We start from the raw sequence: 16,283 nt of genomic DNA on the forward strand, positions 1-16,283 counted from the left end.
TGCAATGGGGGCAGCAGGTACAATTCTTACGCCCTACCTGCAGGGCAGACATCATTGGGGGAGGGTGGTCATATTTTATATAAATGAGGCTGGTGTGGCCCCTGGGGCCAGAGGGGCGGGGCCCCAAAAGGGGAACTTTGATGAAATTTTGCTATAAAATCCTACTCCTCCTTAACCCTTTGGTGGATTTCAATAAGATATGGTGTGAAACATCATTGGGGGAGGGTGGTCATATTTTATATAAATGAGGCTGGTGTGGCCCCTGGGGCCAGAGGGGCGGGGCCCCAAAAGGGGAACTTTGATGAAATTTTGCTATAAAATCCTACTCCTCCTTAACCCTTTGGTGGATTTCAATAAGATATGGTGTGAAACATCATTGGGGGAAGGTGGTCATATTTTATATAAATTAGGCTGGTGTGGCCCCTGGGGCCAGAAGGGCAGGGCCCCAAAAGGGGAACTTTGATGAACTTTTGCTTTAAAATACTACTCCTCCTAACCCCCATAGTGAATTATTACCAAATTTGGTGTGAAACATCATTGGAGGAGGACAATCATATTTTATATAAATGAGGCTGGTTTGACCCCTAGGGCCAGAGGGGCGGGGCCCCAAAAGGGGAACTTTGGTGAATTTTAGCTATAAATCCTACTTCTCTCTAACCCTTGGGTGGATTAATACGAAATATGGTGTGAAACATCATTGGGGGAGGGTGGTCATATTTTATATAAATGAGGCTGGTGTGAGCCCTGGGGCCAGAGTGACGGGCCCAAAAAAGGGAACTTTGATGAAATTTTCCTATAAAATCCTACTCGTCCTTAACCCTTTGGTGGATTTCAACCAGATATTGTGTGAAACATCATTTGGGGAGGGTGGTCATATTTTATATAAATGAGGCTGGTGTGGCCCCTGGGGCCAGCGGGGCGGGGCCCCAAAAGGGGAACTTTGATGAAATTTTGCTATAAAATCCTACTCCTCCTTAACCCTTTGGTGGATTTCAACAAGATATGGTGTGAAACATCATTGGGGAAGGTGGTCATATTTTATATAAATTAGGCTGGTGTGGCCCCTGGGGCCAGAAGGGCAGGGCCCCAAAAGGGGAACTTTGATGAAATTTTGCTTCAAAATACTACTCCTCCTAACCCCCATAGTGAATTATTACCAAATTTGGTGTGAAACATCATTGGAGGAGGACATATTTTATATAAATGAGGCTGGTTTGACCCCTAGGGCCAGAGGGGCGGGGCCCCAAATGGGTCACTTTGGTGAATTTTTGCTATAAATCCTACTTCTCTCTAACCCTTGGGTGGATTAATACGAAATATGGTGTGAAACATCCTTTGGGAAGGGTGGTCATATTTTATATAAACGAGGCTAGTGTGACCCCTGGGGCCTGAGGGGCAGGGCCCCAAAAGAGGAGCTTTGGTGAATATTTGCTGTTATATCCTAATCCTCCCTAACCTTTTGGTGGATTACAACCTAATTTGATGTGAAACATAAGGTGACGGCAATCATATTTTTTAATGAGACAGGTTTGACCCCTGGGGAAAAAAAAGATGGGGCAAAAGGAGCGCTTAGGTTAAACATTTCTTTAAAATGCAATTCCTCCTTAATGCCTTAATTGATTACAACTATATTTAGTATGAAACATCATTGGGGAAAGGCAATCCTAGTTGATATAAATGAGTCTTGTCTGACCCATTGGGACAGAGGGGCATGCCCCAAAAATGGGAACTTGGCTAAAATTTTGCTTTATGATGCTGCTCTTCCTGGACAAGCTAAATGGATAAAAACCAAATTTGATCTAAAACATAACTGGCTGCGATAAATAATTTATGGTAATAATGCTGGATTGAGGGGTGTGTCCCTGCTGTAAGTGTAAGTGTTTGTCAGATGACCGTTAAGGCCCATGGGCCTCTTGTTCAAGACAGTCCGTATTGCATGCATTACCGTACTTCTAGTAATGCATTCTGAAAACATAAGAATCCGTAATTGATCATAGTTTATTTTGCCTGCAATTACTTTTTATCAGATTATAAGCACGTGATATAACTCGTAATTGTTAGTTTTTTGGAGACAAATTTATTGATACAATGAACAAATGCCGTTCCCGGAATACTGAAACGCGAAACATCGTATACGTCAATAATTCATACCAAATATAGCTTTTTCTGAAAAAAAAAACCAACAACAAAAAACACGATGTCAGCCATTCACTGTTCCCATAATCGTCATGGACATACAACCTATCATAATTTGCAAGATTTTACGCCGATCTTATGATAGGATAATTGTTTTGTGTAAAATATCTATATTATTGTCCTTACAATTTCCTGAAAAGTTCTGATCACAGTTAGTACCGTGCTTTCCTGGTACACAGTCTGTAAAATATGTCTCTCCATAGCAAATCATGCGTTAACTAATTTTTGTGTTTGGTTTGATACGCTGTTTTGTGTATATTATCGTTTTATCGTCATTTTATTGTCACAGTATAATACTCTTATTTACACCAATTGTTTTAAAATGCCTACAAATAAGGTTCATAGCTACAAAATTAGTCCTTTTAATGCATGCACGTCTCAGGCTATCCAATATTTTACATAATAGACATTTTTTATCATTTAAAATATTGAATTGCTGCTCACAATAACATTTCCCATTTTATTTCTCACATAGACTATCCAGGCAATTTGTAGAACAATTATGTTCACATTTAATGCCGTACCTCTGAGGAACACAATCTTAAAAGAACAAGAGGCCCATTGGGCCTGTATCGCTCACCTGGTTGGATTTGACCAAATGTCAAAATAATGTTCATGTTCAATTCCTTTTGTTTGTTAACCTCAAACAATGCTATTTATGGTTATAGCGTAGGGATCCCAACTGCTTTAAAGAAATAATGAAGTCCAGACTCTCTGAGTTTACAACATGCATTTATAACTTTATGACTAGTAGTGATTTAAAGGAATTACCTCTATTTCACATATGGGGCCCCGCCCCTTTTGCCCCTCGGGGGTCAGAGTCACCATTTATGCAAAATCTGTTCCCCTTCCCCCAAGAATGTTTCTTACCAAATTGGGTTCAAATCCATTCATAACTTTATGACGAGTAGCGATTTTAAGGAATTACCTCTATTGCCCCATTAGCCCCTTGGGGGTCAGAGTCAACATTTATGCAAAATCTGTTCCCCTTCCCCAACGAATGTTTCTTACTAAATTGGGTTCAAATCCATTCTTAACTTTATGACTAGTAGTGATTTTAAGGAATTACCTCCATTTCCCCATTAGGCCCCGCCTCTTTGGCCCCTTGGGGGTCAGACTCACCATTTATGCAAAATCTGTTCCCCTTCCCCAAAGGATGTTTCTTACTAAATTGGGTTCAAATCCATTCATAACTTTATGACTAGTAGCGATTTGAAGTAATTACCTCTATTTTCCCATTAGTCCCCCCCCCCCCCCCCCCCCCACCCCTTTGACCCCTTTGGGGTCAGAGTCACCATTTATGCAAAATCTATTTCCCATCCCCAAAGGATGTTTCTGACCAAATTGGGTTCAAATCCATTCATAACTTTATGACTAGTAGCGATTTAAAGGAATTACCTCAATTTCCCCTATTGGGCCCCGCCCCTCAGGCCCCTTGGGGGTCAAGAGTCACCATTTATGCAAAATCTGTTCCCCTTCCCCAAAGGATGTTTCTGACCAAATCGGGTTCAAATCCATTTATAACTTTATGACTAGTAGAGATTTGAAGGAATTACCTCTATTTCCCCATTAGGCCCCGCCCCTTTGGCGCCTTGGGGGTCACTCACCATTTATGCAAAATCTGTTCCCCTTCCCCAAAGGATGTTTCTGACCTAATTGGGTTCAAATCCATTCTTAACTTTATGACTAGTAGCGATTTAAAGGAATTGCCTCAATTTCCCCTATTGGGCCCCGCCCCTCAGGCCCCTTGGGGGTCAGAGTCACCATTTATGCAAAATCTGATCCCCTTCTGCCAAGGATGTTTCTAACCAAATTTGGTCAAAATCCAATAAGAACTTTTTGACTAGTAGCGATTTGAAGCAAATGTTGACGGACGGACGGACGGACGGACGACGGACGCCGCACCATGGCATAAGCTCACCGGACCTTCGTTCCAGGTGATCTAAAAATTATAGGAAAGCATTATCGATGTATATCATTTAATCATTAACTATTGTGTCGATGTATTTTGATAAGTAACAATTTGAAGTTCACTCACTGTCTTTCAGAATAAATTTGATAATAAAAAGATGGCATGCTTCCCAAATATGGAAACAAGAGGCCCATTGGCCTTCACGGTCATCTGACTCTAAAAACCCTGGTACTGTTGTAGTATACATACTCAGTAGCAAGTATGTTGGCACTGTTGGCCGTAGCGGCCATCTGGGATTTCTGAATGAGCCAAAAATAACAATACTTGGTGAGGACCATCTCGGGGAAATTTTAGGTATGTAAGAGCTGAATCCCAAATATGGAAATTGAGAAATTCAAAATGGGTGTTGTTCAGGCAAAATATGATTGTGCAATCATGTTACAAAATGGCCGCTGTGGTTGCCATGTCAAAGTTTTACGCGCTGAAAAATAATAAAACTTTTTCGGATCCCCTAACTTAACATCCTCACCAATTTTCAGCTCAATGGCACCTGTAGAACTGGACAAGAAGTTTAAAGTGTGTTTTTCAAGATTGCTTCCATGGCGGACATCATGGATTTCGGACCAATGCGAAAAATGAAAACAATTGGTCTGGACCATCTCAATCATTTCAGACAAGTTTCAGCTAAATCCCAACAGTTGAACTTGAAAGAAGTTCGAAATAGATGATGTTCAGGAAAGTGCTGATTGCGTAATCATGTTACAAAACGGCCGACATAGCTGCCATGTCAAAGGGTTGATGAGGCTGAATATAACATGACTCCCTTAACATCATCACCAATTGCCAGCTCAATGGCACCAGTGAAACTGGAGAAGAAGTTTGAATTGTGTTTTTTCAAGATGGCGAACACGGCGGCCTACTTGGATTTCGGAATGACCCAAAAATAACAACACTTGGTCAAGACCATCTTAGGATAATCCAGGCAAGTGTCAGCTTAATCCCACCAGTGGAACTTGAGGATACGTTTGAAATGTGAACAGTTTACGCACGGCGGACGGCAGATGGCGCACGACGACGGACGAAACACGATAACTATATAATTCGGGTCAGATGACCTAAAAATATATTGACACCAGTAGGCACATTTTCGATCATCGTATACGTCAACCATTCATACAAAAAAAAGACTGTTCCTAAAAAAAAGACCGCGATGCCAGGGTTACACTGTACACATTATCCTTTTTATGTCACTTTAAGTTGCCTGATCTTAAATCGATCTTATGATATATCAGCAATATCATTCAGTCATAGTCGTTAGATTGTGTTGGTGTATAAAATTTAAATTAAACAGAAACTCACCTGTACAGGATCCTGTGTACCGTTCACACAGCATGTCCTTACAATTTCCTGAACAGTTCTGATCACAGTTGGTACCGTGCTTTCCAGGAATACAGTCTGTAAAATATAAGGTCTCTCTATAGCAAAAGCTACTTTAACGCATATCATCTTTTTGTCGTCATTTGAATATCAAAGTATTAACATCTTTATCATCTCAACTGATTTAATACGGCGAAAAATAAGGTTTCCAAGCACAAAGTTTTCAGTGTTTGCTTATTTGCTGTGGTTATAAGTATGATAATAATCAGATTTCTTTGTTATTGGTAGACAACGAAAATCCATGATCTTTTTTCAAGATATAAATCAGTATCTCCTAATAGTTTATCGCACAAAAACAAACTAAATAAAAATCTCATTCAGATACAAGAAATATTTAGTAACAAGTGCTTCAGATACCTGATAATGTATTGTTACAGCTACTACATGAGCATTTCCAATGAACACAAACTTTCGACAGATCTTTGTAAGGACTAAATATGTCTAATAGAGATCAAAGCGGAATCTTCATCAATCATTGTTAGTATAATACACACTATATACCTGTTATTAATATGTCACAACAGTTGTACTGTATTGGTGCAGACAGGAAAAAGATAGCGCATGTCGTATAAATATCGGCAACTAGATGGAAAGATGGAAGAGAGCAAACGAGGCTGCGTCGGTCGAGTCAGATGAGGAATAAGTAGGTATTCTGGAGATATTGCGAGATACTCGATCCAATAGCCTGACAGGTTCATAATGACTTTTATTTATTGGTTGTAAAATGTTAAAACAATACATACAATATTATCAATATTCAGGAAAATGTACAAGAAAAAATGAGAAATTAATAAGAAACACTAGTTTATTAGAACTCTTGTATCAAAATACCAGAAATAAATCGAATTAAGTAATATTAAGTTTTTCAACCCATCCTGTTGACTTAGCAAGATTGATCACTATAATCGTGAATCTATTGATTATATTCTATATTTAAATTTAACGAATTATGAATCCACGAATTCGCTGGTAAGTTAGAAACTGTAACTCACCATAACAGTTCCCGTAGACTTTCTCACACAATCGGTCCTGACAATTTATAGAGCAGTCCTGTTCACATCCAATGCCGAACTGCTGAGGAACACAATCTGGAAAGTATATGAAATAGCATGTATTTACTTCGTGAAACGCGTTTTATTTTAATTCAAATTGTTATATAATGCTATCAATTTAACCATATTATATTGAAAACATATCAATTAATTCGGCTTCTATTAACGACTCATGTGGTCTCAGACCACAATTATGTTTCTCTCTATTATACCAAAGAGAAATAAAAATAAAAATATTTCAAAAATGCTTTTCTTGTCATGTTGTAGAACTATTCAAACTGCACTTAAGGGAGCTAGAAAGTACATCATTGGCTTCGATTTAAAGGCATTCCGTCGTTGAAATGAGTTTATGCTATAAAAACAAAAGTATACGGGAATCTTGAATGTTTTCGCAACTAGTAAAATACATCAACTTTAGCGTAATACAACATCCAAAGCCTGAAGTTTTCAAAAATGAAAGTTTTGGAAAGTGTGACTTAAACCTGAAGTGCGATGATTAATCGCCGCAAACGACTCTTATTACAAGCATACGCAAACAAGCGCACGAACAGAAACAAAAATAGCGTACACGACTCCCGGAGTTAGTGATCTGCTAACGGGTCAATCGGCGAGAAAACAAGGACACAAGATAGCAAACGCCATAAAAAAACTTATTACTATTGGCAAATAGTTTAAAAGATGTAAAAGTGCGAAGGATGCCGTGTCAGTCGAGTCGAACGAGGAATTTGCCCTGCTTCTGGAAAGTTCTGCGGGATAAATTGACAGTCGACGCAACAGGCTGACAGGTTCAAAGTTACACTTGTTACCTTGCTGACAACTCACAGACACTATGACAAAACATTACCTCATCGAACCACAATAGATGACTTTGCAAAAGTACTGTGTATTTGTCCTATCTTTAGCCATTTCCTTCATTAACATTCATGTACACATCCATTTGTAAACACGAACCACGTGTTTGCACCCTTTGCTGCTCGTATTTATGCGAATTTGTACACACATATCATGTTTGTGTGTAATATTTTAAATGTTTGTTTTTTATAATATTTTTAACTCATTTACTAGCAGCTATGCATGTTACCTGAACATAAGTAGTTGGTGCAAAACAGGATATAACTGGAGTTTATAATCACAACAAATACGATACACCTACATCACTCGCTACGCTATGACATGTGACTTTTACCGAAATGGTGTGGTTGTTACCGAACTAGTGTAATTTTCGTCAAACTGATGGTGTCAAATGATATCTAAATGAAATTTCCAGATGTACTTTTTTCGTGTACAATGACGCAGAAGTATATTTGTGGAATATATGTGATATACTGAAAAGTAATTTACAGCTTCTAACTGCTCATGCAGTATTCGATATTAATGATAAAGTTTAAAACCATGTCAATCTGTTACAAAATGAGCAAACTATTTACTGGCATCAAACAATGTGATTAATTTTGCATATTCAATAATTCTAGTTAGTTACACAAAGATCACTGTTTAGATTATTTGCTTCACTTCACGTTTTTAGTAAATTATTAGAAAATTAGTATGAGAATTTCCAAATGTTAATGAAAAAATAAAACTTAAATGGTTAAAATTTACAATCATTTATTGTTTTTAATATTTTACTTAAATGATAATTAGTAATGCATTAACTTTACTTACACATGCCAGAAAGATAAAAAAAATATATTTGAACCAGTATAGAAAACAAAATGTGTTTAATTTGCATAGATATGACTAAAAGTTTATTTGTGTCAGATGATTTTTTTAATAATCAACTAAACTTGTACAAGTATGAAATGAAATTTTATTCTAAATCTACATCATGTTTCCTTGAACAGTGGAAAGTCATCTGTTTTTCGTTAATATAATATTTCAATGATCTGCATTTTAAATACCAAACAAACACATTTGAACTGATCGCTTACATCAACACAAGAAAATAATGTTGGAAAAAATGTACTTTTTATATTATATATGCACAATGTTGCACAAAGCGAAATTAAAATATTTCAAATTGGGAAACATCGTGTTTTTCCCCCCAAATCACTGCTCTACAATACAAAATACATATATTACACTCTATGTCCAACTTAAACAACAGTGCATGTTTTCTTGATTAGAGTGTTTAACAGAAAATATGAAGTTTAGGAGATTTGATGACAAATTTATAAATCACAATTTTACAAAACATGCAACATTTGCTTTGTGGCCAGTCAAAATAGTACGTAATCACACACTATTAGAAAATAAAGACCCATTTTGGACAAATTCATTAATGATAATTTTACAAAAGAATCTACAAATGGCCATGTCATCATACAATGTACTTTTAGAAAAAAAGAGAAAAAAAACCCATTTGACCACTATATCCACGAACAAGTAAATAGATGTAACTCACCAATACAGTTTCCCGTGGACTTTTCACACAACATATTCTTACAGTTTTCAGGACAGACCTCATCACATATGTTTCCGTACTTTCCAGGGATGCAGTCTGAAATCATAGGAACCTTCCCAAAGTGATGATTGGTTTAACGGATATTATTCACTGTGGTGTAAGTAAAGTAACACAGCACCACTTGACAAGCATATTACACAGTATTTAAAATAAGTGGTAACACAGTGGCTGGAACAAGTGGAGATATGCAATGCTCCACTTGTTGACCACCAAATCAATGTCACAGGTAGTAAGATTTAACTCACCAATACAGTTTCCCATGGACTTTTCACACAACATATCCTTACAATTTCCAGGACAGTTCTGATCACATGTGATTCCGTACTTTCCAGCAATGCAATCTGAAAACATAAGAACTCTGCGAAATGATTATTATTTTAACGGATATTATTCCACTGTTTACTAGCACAAGATATATAGTATAATAAAAATATGAAGAAATGGCAATTCATGACGTAGGTTATAACCTGTGACTCGTATATACGTGTACTGTGTATTTTCTACCCAGTGTCCCTAAACTAATGGTTATTTAGACGGCTTTTGAGTTTCCTCAACAGTATGAGTTAAACACACTGATTGTCATACTGATAGTATTATTTTGAAGATGAAGTATCATTGCATGTATTTTATTGTTTTTTGAGATTTTTCATTATTACCATGAACGTATTATTCATGTTAAAATTTAACATTGGATATACGTCTCGATGAAATTCTTAATCTTTAAAATGCCATCTCGATTTAAGAGAGAAATATTGTATCTTAAAATAGATGTTGCTGACCGTCACAGAAACCGCTGACTTTCCCACATAGACTATTCAGGCAATTAGCAGGACAGGTATGTTTACATTGGACGCGTTGCGTCTGAGGAATTCCATAACCAATTATTTCGTTCGTAATTCATCGTAGACTTCTATGCACAACATCAAGATTTGAATGATACATTTGTAAAATATAGTGTAAAGACTGTATTGCTCTTCCATGTGAATTGATATCCCAGGTAATTTAATGTTTCAACAGAAAACGAAAATTAACAATTAATAGTTAATTTATTATGTAAATATTAAATTAGATAGCATTATGTCATAGCCGGGAGTCAATGCTGCACTCTATTCTGTAGCTCATTGATATTTTGATGTAAAGTATCTTTCTGATGACGTCACATTATTAACAGTCTCCACGTTGCGTCTGCTTAAGTTTTATGTCGTGTTCTAAACGTTCTTGTTTGCATTCGGATATTGCATAATGAGAACTAATAAAAGTAAACAACGTTTAGAATGAATGAATTTTTAAGAGAAACGGAAATCATTGTGCCGGAAGTACATCTTTTTTATAAAATTTGCTATCACTTTCACTAGTTACTGTTGTGTTGAGGTATTCAACAACACAGAAAAGTTCTGAAATGGTAAAATGGGTCGGCATAATCTTTTTACCGGGTATCGATTTTATAAATTATATTAGTAACTGCAATGAATATTGTTGTGAAATAAACGGTGATATGCAACATTCTTGTATATGTAAGTGTATTTGATGACTATATGTGCCTTAGTGTATAGAAAATGGTGATCAATGATAGAGATGGATCGCACACAATGTAGCATCTTCGCTAGCCAGGGCTTCTGATTGTGTTTCACTCCAAGAAACATCGGCCGATATAGTCCTCAGCTCTGGCCCTCTAGCAGTTATTCGAAATAAGCGCCCTTTACACATGATTTGGTTTGGTTTATTTTGTTCAACGTCCTATTAACAGCTAAGGTCATTTAAGGACGGCCTCCCGTGCGTGCGACATGTATGCGTGTAGCGAGTGCGTATGTGTGTTTTGGGAGGCTGCGGTATGTTCGTGTTAAGTCTCCTTGTGATAGGCCGGATCTTTTGCCGATTTAGAGTGCTACCTCACTGAAGCATACTGCCGAAGACACCCAGCAGCACACCCCACCCGGTCACATTATACTGACAACGGGCGAACCAATCGTCCCACTCCTTGTATGCTGAGCGCTAAGCAGGAGCAGCAACTACCATTTGTAAAGACTCTGGTATGTCTCGGCCAGGGGACAGAACCCAAAGCCTTCCTCACAGGGGCGAACGCTCAACTAAAGGCCAAAAGTGAGGCAGTGTCAAGGGAGACATTAGGAAGAAGAAAGTTGTTAAGAAAGAAGAGAAAAGATAAGATCCCAAATTTAGTCGCCTCTTACGATCATGCAATGGGGGCAGCAGGTACAATTCTTACGCCCTACCTGAACGGCAGCTTTACACATGAAATAGTGCTTTACACATGAAATAGTCAACCAATCAAAACGAGCGAATCACTGCGCCACTGACCACCAAATTAAGGTAGAAATATATTACTCACCTATACAGTTTCCCGTAGACTGTTCACACAACATATCTTTACAATTTGCATGACAGCTCTGATCACATTTGATTCTGTATTTTCCAGCAATACAATCTAAAAAAAACATAAAACTCTGCGAAATGATTATTATTTTAACGGAAAGTATTCCACTATTCACTAACACATCAAGGTAAATAATTTGAATCAAAATTTGAAGTTCCAAAATAGTAAAATAGACAGTCGTTATATATCTTTCCCTGGGTATAGATTTTTTAAAATTATTTTAGTAACCGCAATGAATATTGTCGTGAAATGAACGGTGATATATGGTGCAGTTATGCAACATTCTTGTATATGTAAGTTTATTTGGTGAATATATGTGCCTTAGTTTACAAGAGGTCGTATTAAATGAAAGAATATACGAGCGGGATCGCACACAATGTAGCACCTTCGCTAGCCAAGTCTTCTGATTGCGTTACACTCCACGATCCCTCGGCCGATATAGTCGTCAGCTCTGGCCTTCAAGCGGTTATTCGAAATTATTGCTCTTTAAGCATGACATTTTCAAACAATCAAAACCAGCCTTACACGTGTACTTCATCGTTATGTTAACAAACACACATGGAGACGTGTGTTATTTTGATGAGATATGTGATCAATAACTTCATGTTAATTTATCAAACACTGAGTGTTTCCCAAAATAGCATACGTCACTGTTTTTATGTAAAATGCAATTCCATACTCGACAAAGTAGCTCTCTACTGGACGCAGTAATATATATTGACTGCGAAACCAAGTCTGAATGTAGAACGCGATTTGATTGGATACCGTGGGATTCCAGGTCACGACGCTTTGAACACGACTATATCAGTCAAGGGTCAATGGGCTGTAATGCAATCAGAAGCCTTGGCTAGCGAATATGATATTGAATTCGAAGTGTACCCAGCAGGGGACTTGTTGCGTGATTTAAGAAAATCTTCCCCATTGGCGCCCCAGGTAGATCAGAAAGTTAACTTCATCTCTTTTGTAGATATATATATAATATAGGGTCTAGTAAGTAATAACGACGGTATAAACCAATATAGGTACTGGATCCTAACAAACAAATGTTGGATGCGTATTACTAGAAATAGATATATGCCAAGTAGTAATAACGACAGTACAGACAAGTAAATTGTCGAATTTTCGAGGCAATCTGCCCCTTTATCAAGACACGGGTAAATTACATACGATCACATATAGACATAGAACATGGAACAGTTACACAAATATAGTAGGTATAAACGAAACAAAAATCGTAATGTTGTGAACATGATCCCCCTCGGCCGATACGTAATTCGCCGAGGGCCTATTATGATTAATTAGGAAAAACTTAGGTGGTGTACAGATGCTAAAAGTAAATGAACGAATAAATAAATAAATAAATAAATAAATAATATATCTTAAAGGTTTAACAAAATAGCATCGCGGGTGGATTCGATGTGATGGCAGCGCGTGTTATGTCGTGAATGTTTTTGTTATTGTTTTTTTTCTCCGATACGTACATTTCGTACATGTCGAAAATTCGACAATTTACTTGTCTGTACTGTCGTTATTACTACTTGACACATATATATTTCTAGTAATACGCATCCAACATTTGTTTGTTAGGATCCAGTACCTATATTGGTTTATACCGTCGTTATTACTTACTAGACCCTATCTATCACACGAAGTAATACGCATCATAATCTAGGCTACCTATGTTGTGATCCGGTTTATCCAATCCGTTACTTTTATTTAAGTATTTTTTGTTGTCTGTCTGTGTATCCGTATTGTCCCAATATCACCGTAATATTCTGTTGTCTGTCTGTGTACCCGTATTGTCCCAATACCACCGTATTTTTACGGTTTACACTTGTTTACATTTAGCCACTGTTACGACAACAATGGATCCTTTAGTCATGTTTAAAACAACTAAGAAAGAGGCCCTACGAGTAGTTAATTTACAACACCACCTTATTAATTACAACTCGTACCTACAGGCAGACATCGTCCCTAAAGGCCTACGATTCAAGTGCTCACCAAACATTGGCACTATGTCTTATTCAGCCATAGCACGTTTCGATAGGATCCTACATGTTTGCCAACTGAAACTATTGCAACACTTACAGGGAGTATGCAGCAAAAAACTGACCATTGCACACAAACGGCTGGCCCAGAATCTTAGCAATTTGAAAACTGCACCGGGTTATGATACGAACCCGCTTGTCCAAAAAATACACCATTTTGAGAGCTTAAGACGAACCTCCCTCCGTCAAAAACAAATTAACAAATTCCAACGTGACGATCTGGGCCAACCACCTGAGATGAACATCACTCCACCAGTAACAAGCCACAAACCCCGAAAGAGAAGACTACGCCCCAAACATAAGGGAACCACGCAAACGGTCAACACAGTAGTCAATATCTCGGACCACACCCTGAGTGCCCAAGAAAATTCAGTTCTCTCTAAAGGATTGAATTTCTGCCCCATCCCACGGAATCCCAACAATGCAGAGTTGGTGCAGGATATGGAGAGCTTCTACAGACGACTCCGTCTTCGCGTTCATTTTGCCAAAGATGAAGACTCGGATGACCCCGACACAGAGGCTCCCCCTGTTAATCCATTTAAGAAAAAAAGCACATGGAACCCTTCCACCCAGTAAAGTCCCAGCACTGGAGGCATTCATAGATGCTGTAAAACAGGAGATATCCGATCACACCACCATGACTCACACCCAAAGAGACAACCTAGGGATGGGTGAGCGCAAGGCACTTCAGGCTCTGAAACGCAACACTGACATTGTAATCAAACCAGCCGATAAAGGCTCTGCAGTAGTTGTCATGAACAGAGAGGACTACATCCAGGAGGCCAATCGCCAATTGTCGAATGAGACGTTCTACCGTAAAGTCGATCAGGATTTAACGGGGGAGCATGCTAATAAGGTCAATGCCGCCATCAGCAGAATACAACTTAAAGGAGATATTGACAAGGATACAGCTGAATTCTTGCGCTGCGATTCCCCACGAGCAGGGAGTTTCTATCTCCTTCCAAAAATCCACAAGGCTGGTAACCCCGGTCGACCCATCATCAATTCGATTGGCCACCCCACAGAAAAAATCTCAAAGTTCATCGACTTCCACTTGAGATCTCATGTCGAGAGCTTGCCATCTTACTTGAAAGACACCACGTACTACCTTAAAAAGACGCCATGTAGTAATCTACCTGATGACACACTCCTGGTCACCATGGATGTGGTTTCCCTCTACACCAACATCCCACATGAGGACGGAATCATAGCCTGCCGTTCTGCGTGGGACACCCGGGGGAATAAGCACCCTTCAACAGATAGTTTAGTGGAACTTCTTAAGTTAGTACTCACGCTGAACAACTTCACATTCAACGGAGAGCACTATCTTCAAGTTAGTGGTACGGCAATGGGCACCAAAATGGCACCATCTTACGCGAATGTGTTTATGGGCCATCTCGAGACAAGGCTACTAATAGAAGCCCCATCGAAACCACTCAGCTGGTTTAGATTCATTGACGACATCGAGATCAAATGGACAGCCGGTAGAGAGTCCCTCGAGGAATTCGTTCGTTTCGCGAATGAGTTCCATCGGACCATTAAGTTTACTGCCGACATCTCCGACGAGAAAAATACTTTTTTGGACACCTGTTCCACACTCGTCAACGGAGAAATACACACGGATTTATACAGTAAACCCACGGACACTCACCGGTACCTTCGCCCGTCCAGTTGTCACCCACCCCACACTACAAGGAGCATTCCATACTCCCAGATTTTGAGAATCAGGCGTATCGTCTCCGACGACGATGACTTCAGACGTCGTTGTGTAGAGCTTAGATCCCATCTTCTCAATAGAGGATATGGCGCAGCCCTAATAGATCGTGAAATTGATAGGGTGAAAGAATTGGACAGGGCCAGCACACTGGAATACAAAGACAGGCCGAAAACTGGAAGAGTACCTTGTGTGGTAACCTTTCATCCCGGCATGCCCGCATTGTCAAAAATCTTCCAGAAACACTGGCACATCGTGTTGTCGTCCAGCAAACTCGAGGGTATTTTCCCGGAACCCCCCATACTAGCTTACCGCAGACCAAAAAACATCAGATATTTGGTAGTCAGTGGTAATCTACCTTCACCATCTAATGCTTCAGCCACTGGCTGTTTCGAGACATGTAGCAGCAAGAGGTGTAAACTCTGTCCGTACACTCACAGCACCAATTCATTCAATTGTGAGACTAATGGACAGAAATACCGCATCCTCCAGTCAGTCTCCTGCACATCGGCCAATGTAATATACCTTATTACGTGTGCCAAGTGTAGCATGCAGTATGTAGGGGAGACCAAAACACAACTGAATCTGAGGATAAATTACCACCGTTGTTCCATCAAACAGAAACGCCAGGACTTACCAGTAGCGAGACATTTCAACATGCCGAGCCACACATGGCACGACATGCAGGTTGTCCCCATTGACCACTGCAGGGGTTGGAATGACCAGCAACGCCTGAATAGGGAACGACATTGGATCAACCAACTACAAACCGACTACCCACTCGGTATGAATGAGAGATAACCCTCCACATGTCGCGTAGTTGAGGGACTCTCACAATAGAAACTACTCACTATATGTCAAAACTGCAGATTTATTCGCCTCTATCATTCATTTGGAGTTAAAATGGCGGAATAAATATCTATTCCACATTATAGTTTGATATTCTCGTCACACAACAGATATTGTGCACAGGTTCATAGCATATAGGAGCACATGTGCTATCATAGGACCTTACAACGGACGGGGAAACCCCCATCTGGGGAATTCCCGCCCTTTTTCCACCTGTAGTCC

The 16,283-nt window shown here is 39.0% G+C and overlaps 1 protein-coding gene across 1 annotated transcript; it reads left to right on the forward strand.

Moving 5' to 3' along the window:
* The first annotated feature begins 14,135 nt into the window (after positions 1 to 14,135).
* LOC117318802 lies at positions 14,136 to 16,013 on the forward strand. The gene has a single exon (XM_033873757.1). The coding sequence runs from the start codon at positions 14,136 to 14,138 to the stop codon at positions 16,011 to 16,013; it is 1,878 nt and encodes a 625-aa protein (XP_033729648.1).
* Positions 16,014 to 16,283: the final 270 nt, after the last annotated feature.

This window comes from Pecten maximus, unplaced genomic scaffold (genome assembly GCF_902652985.1).
Source record: "Pecten maximus unplaced genomic scaffold, xPecMax1.1, whole genome shotgun sequence".
NCBI classification, from domain to species: Eukaryota; Metazoa; Mollusca; class Bivalvia; order Pectinida; family Pectinidae; genus Pecten; species Pecten maximus.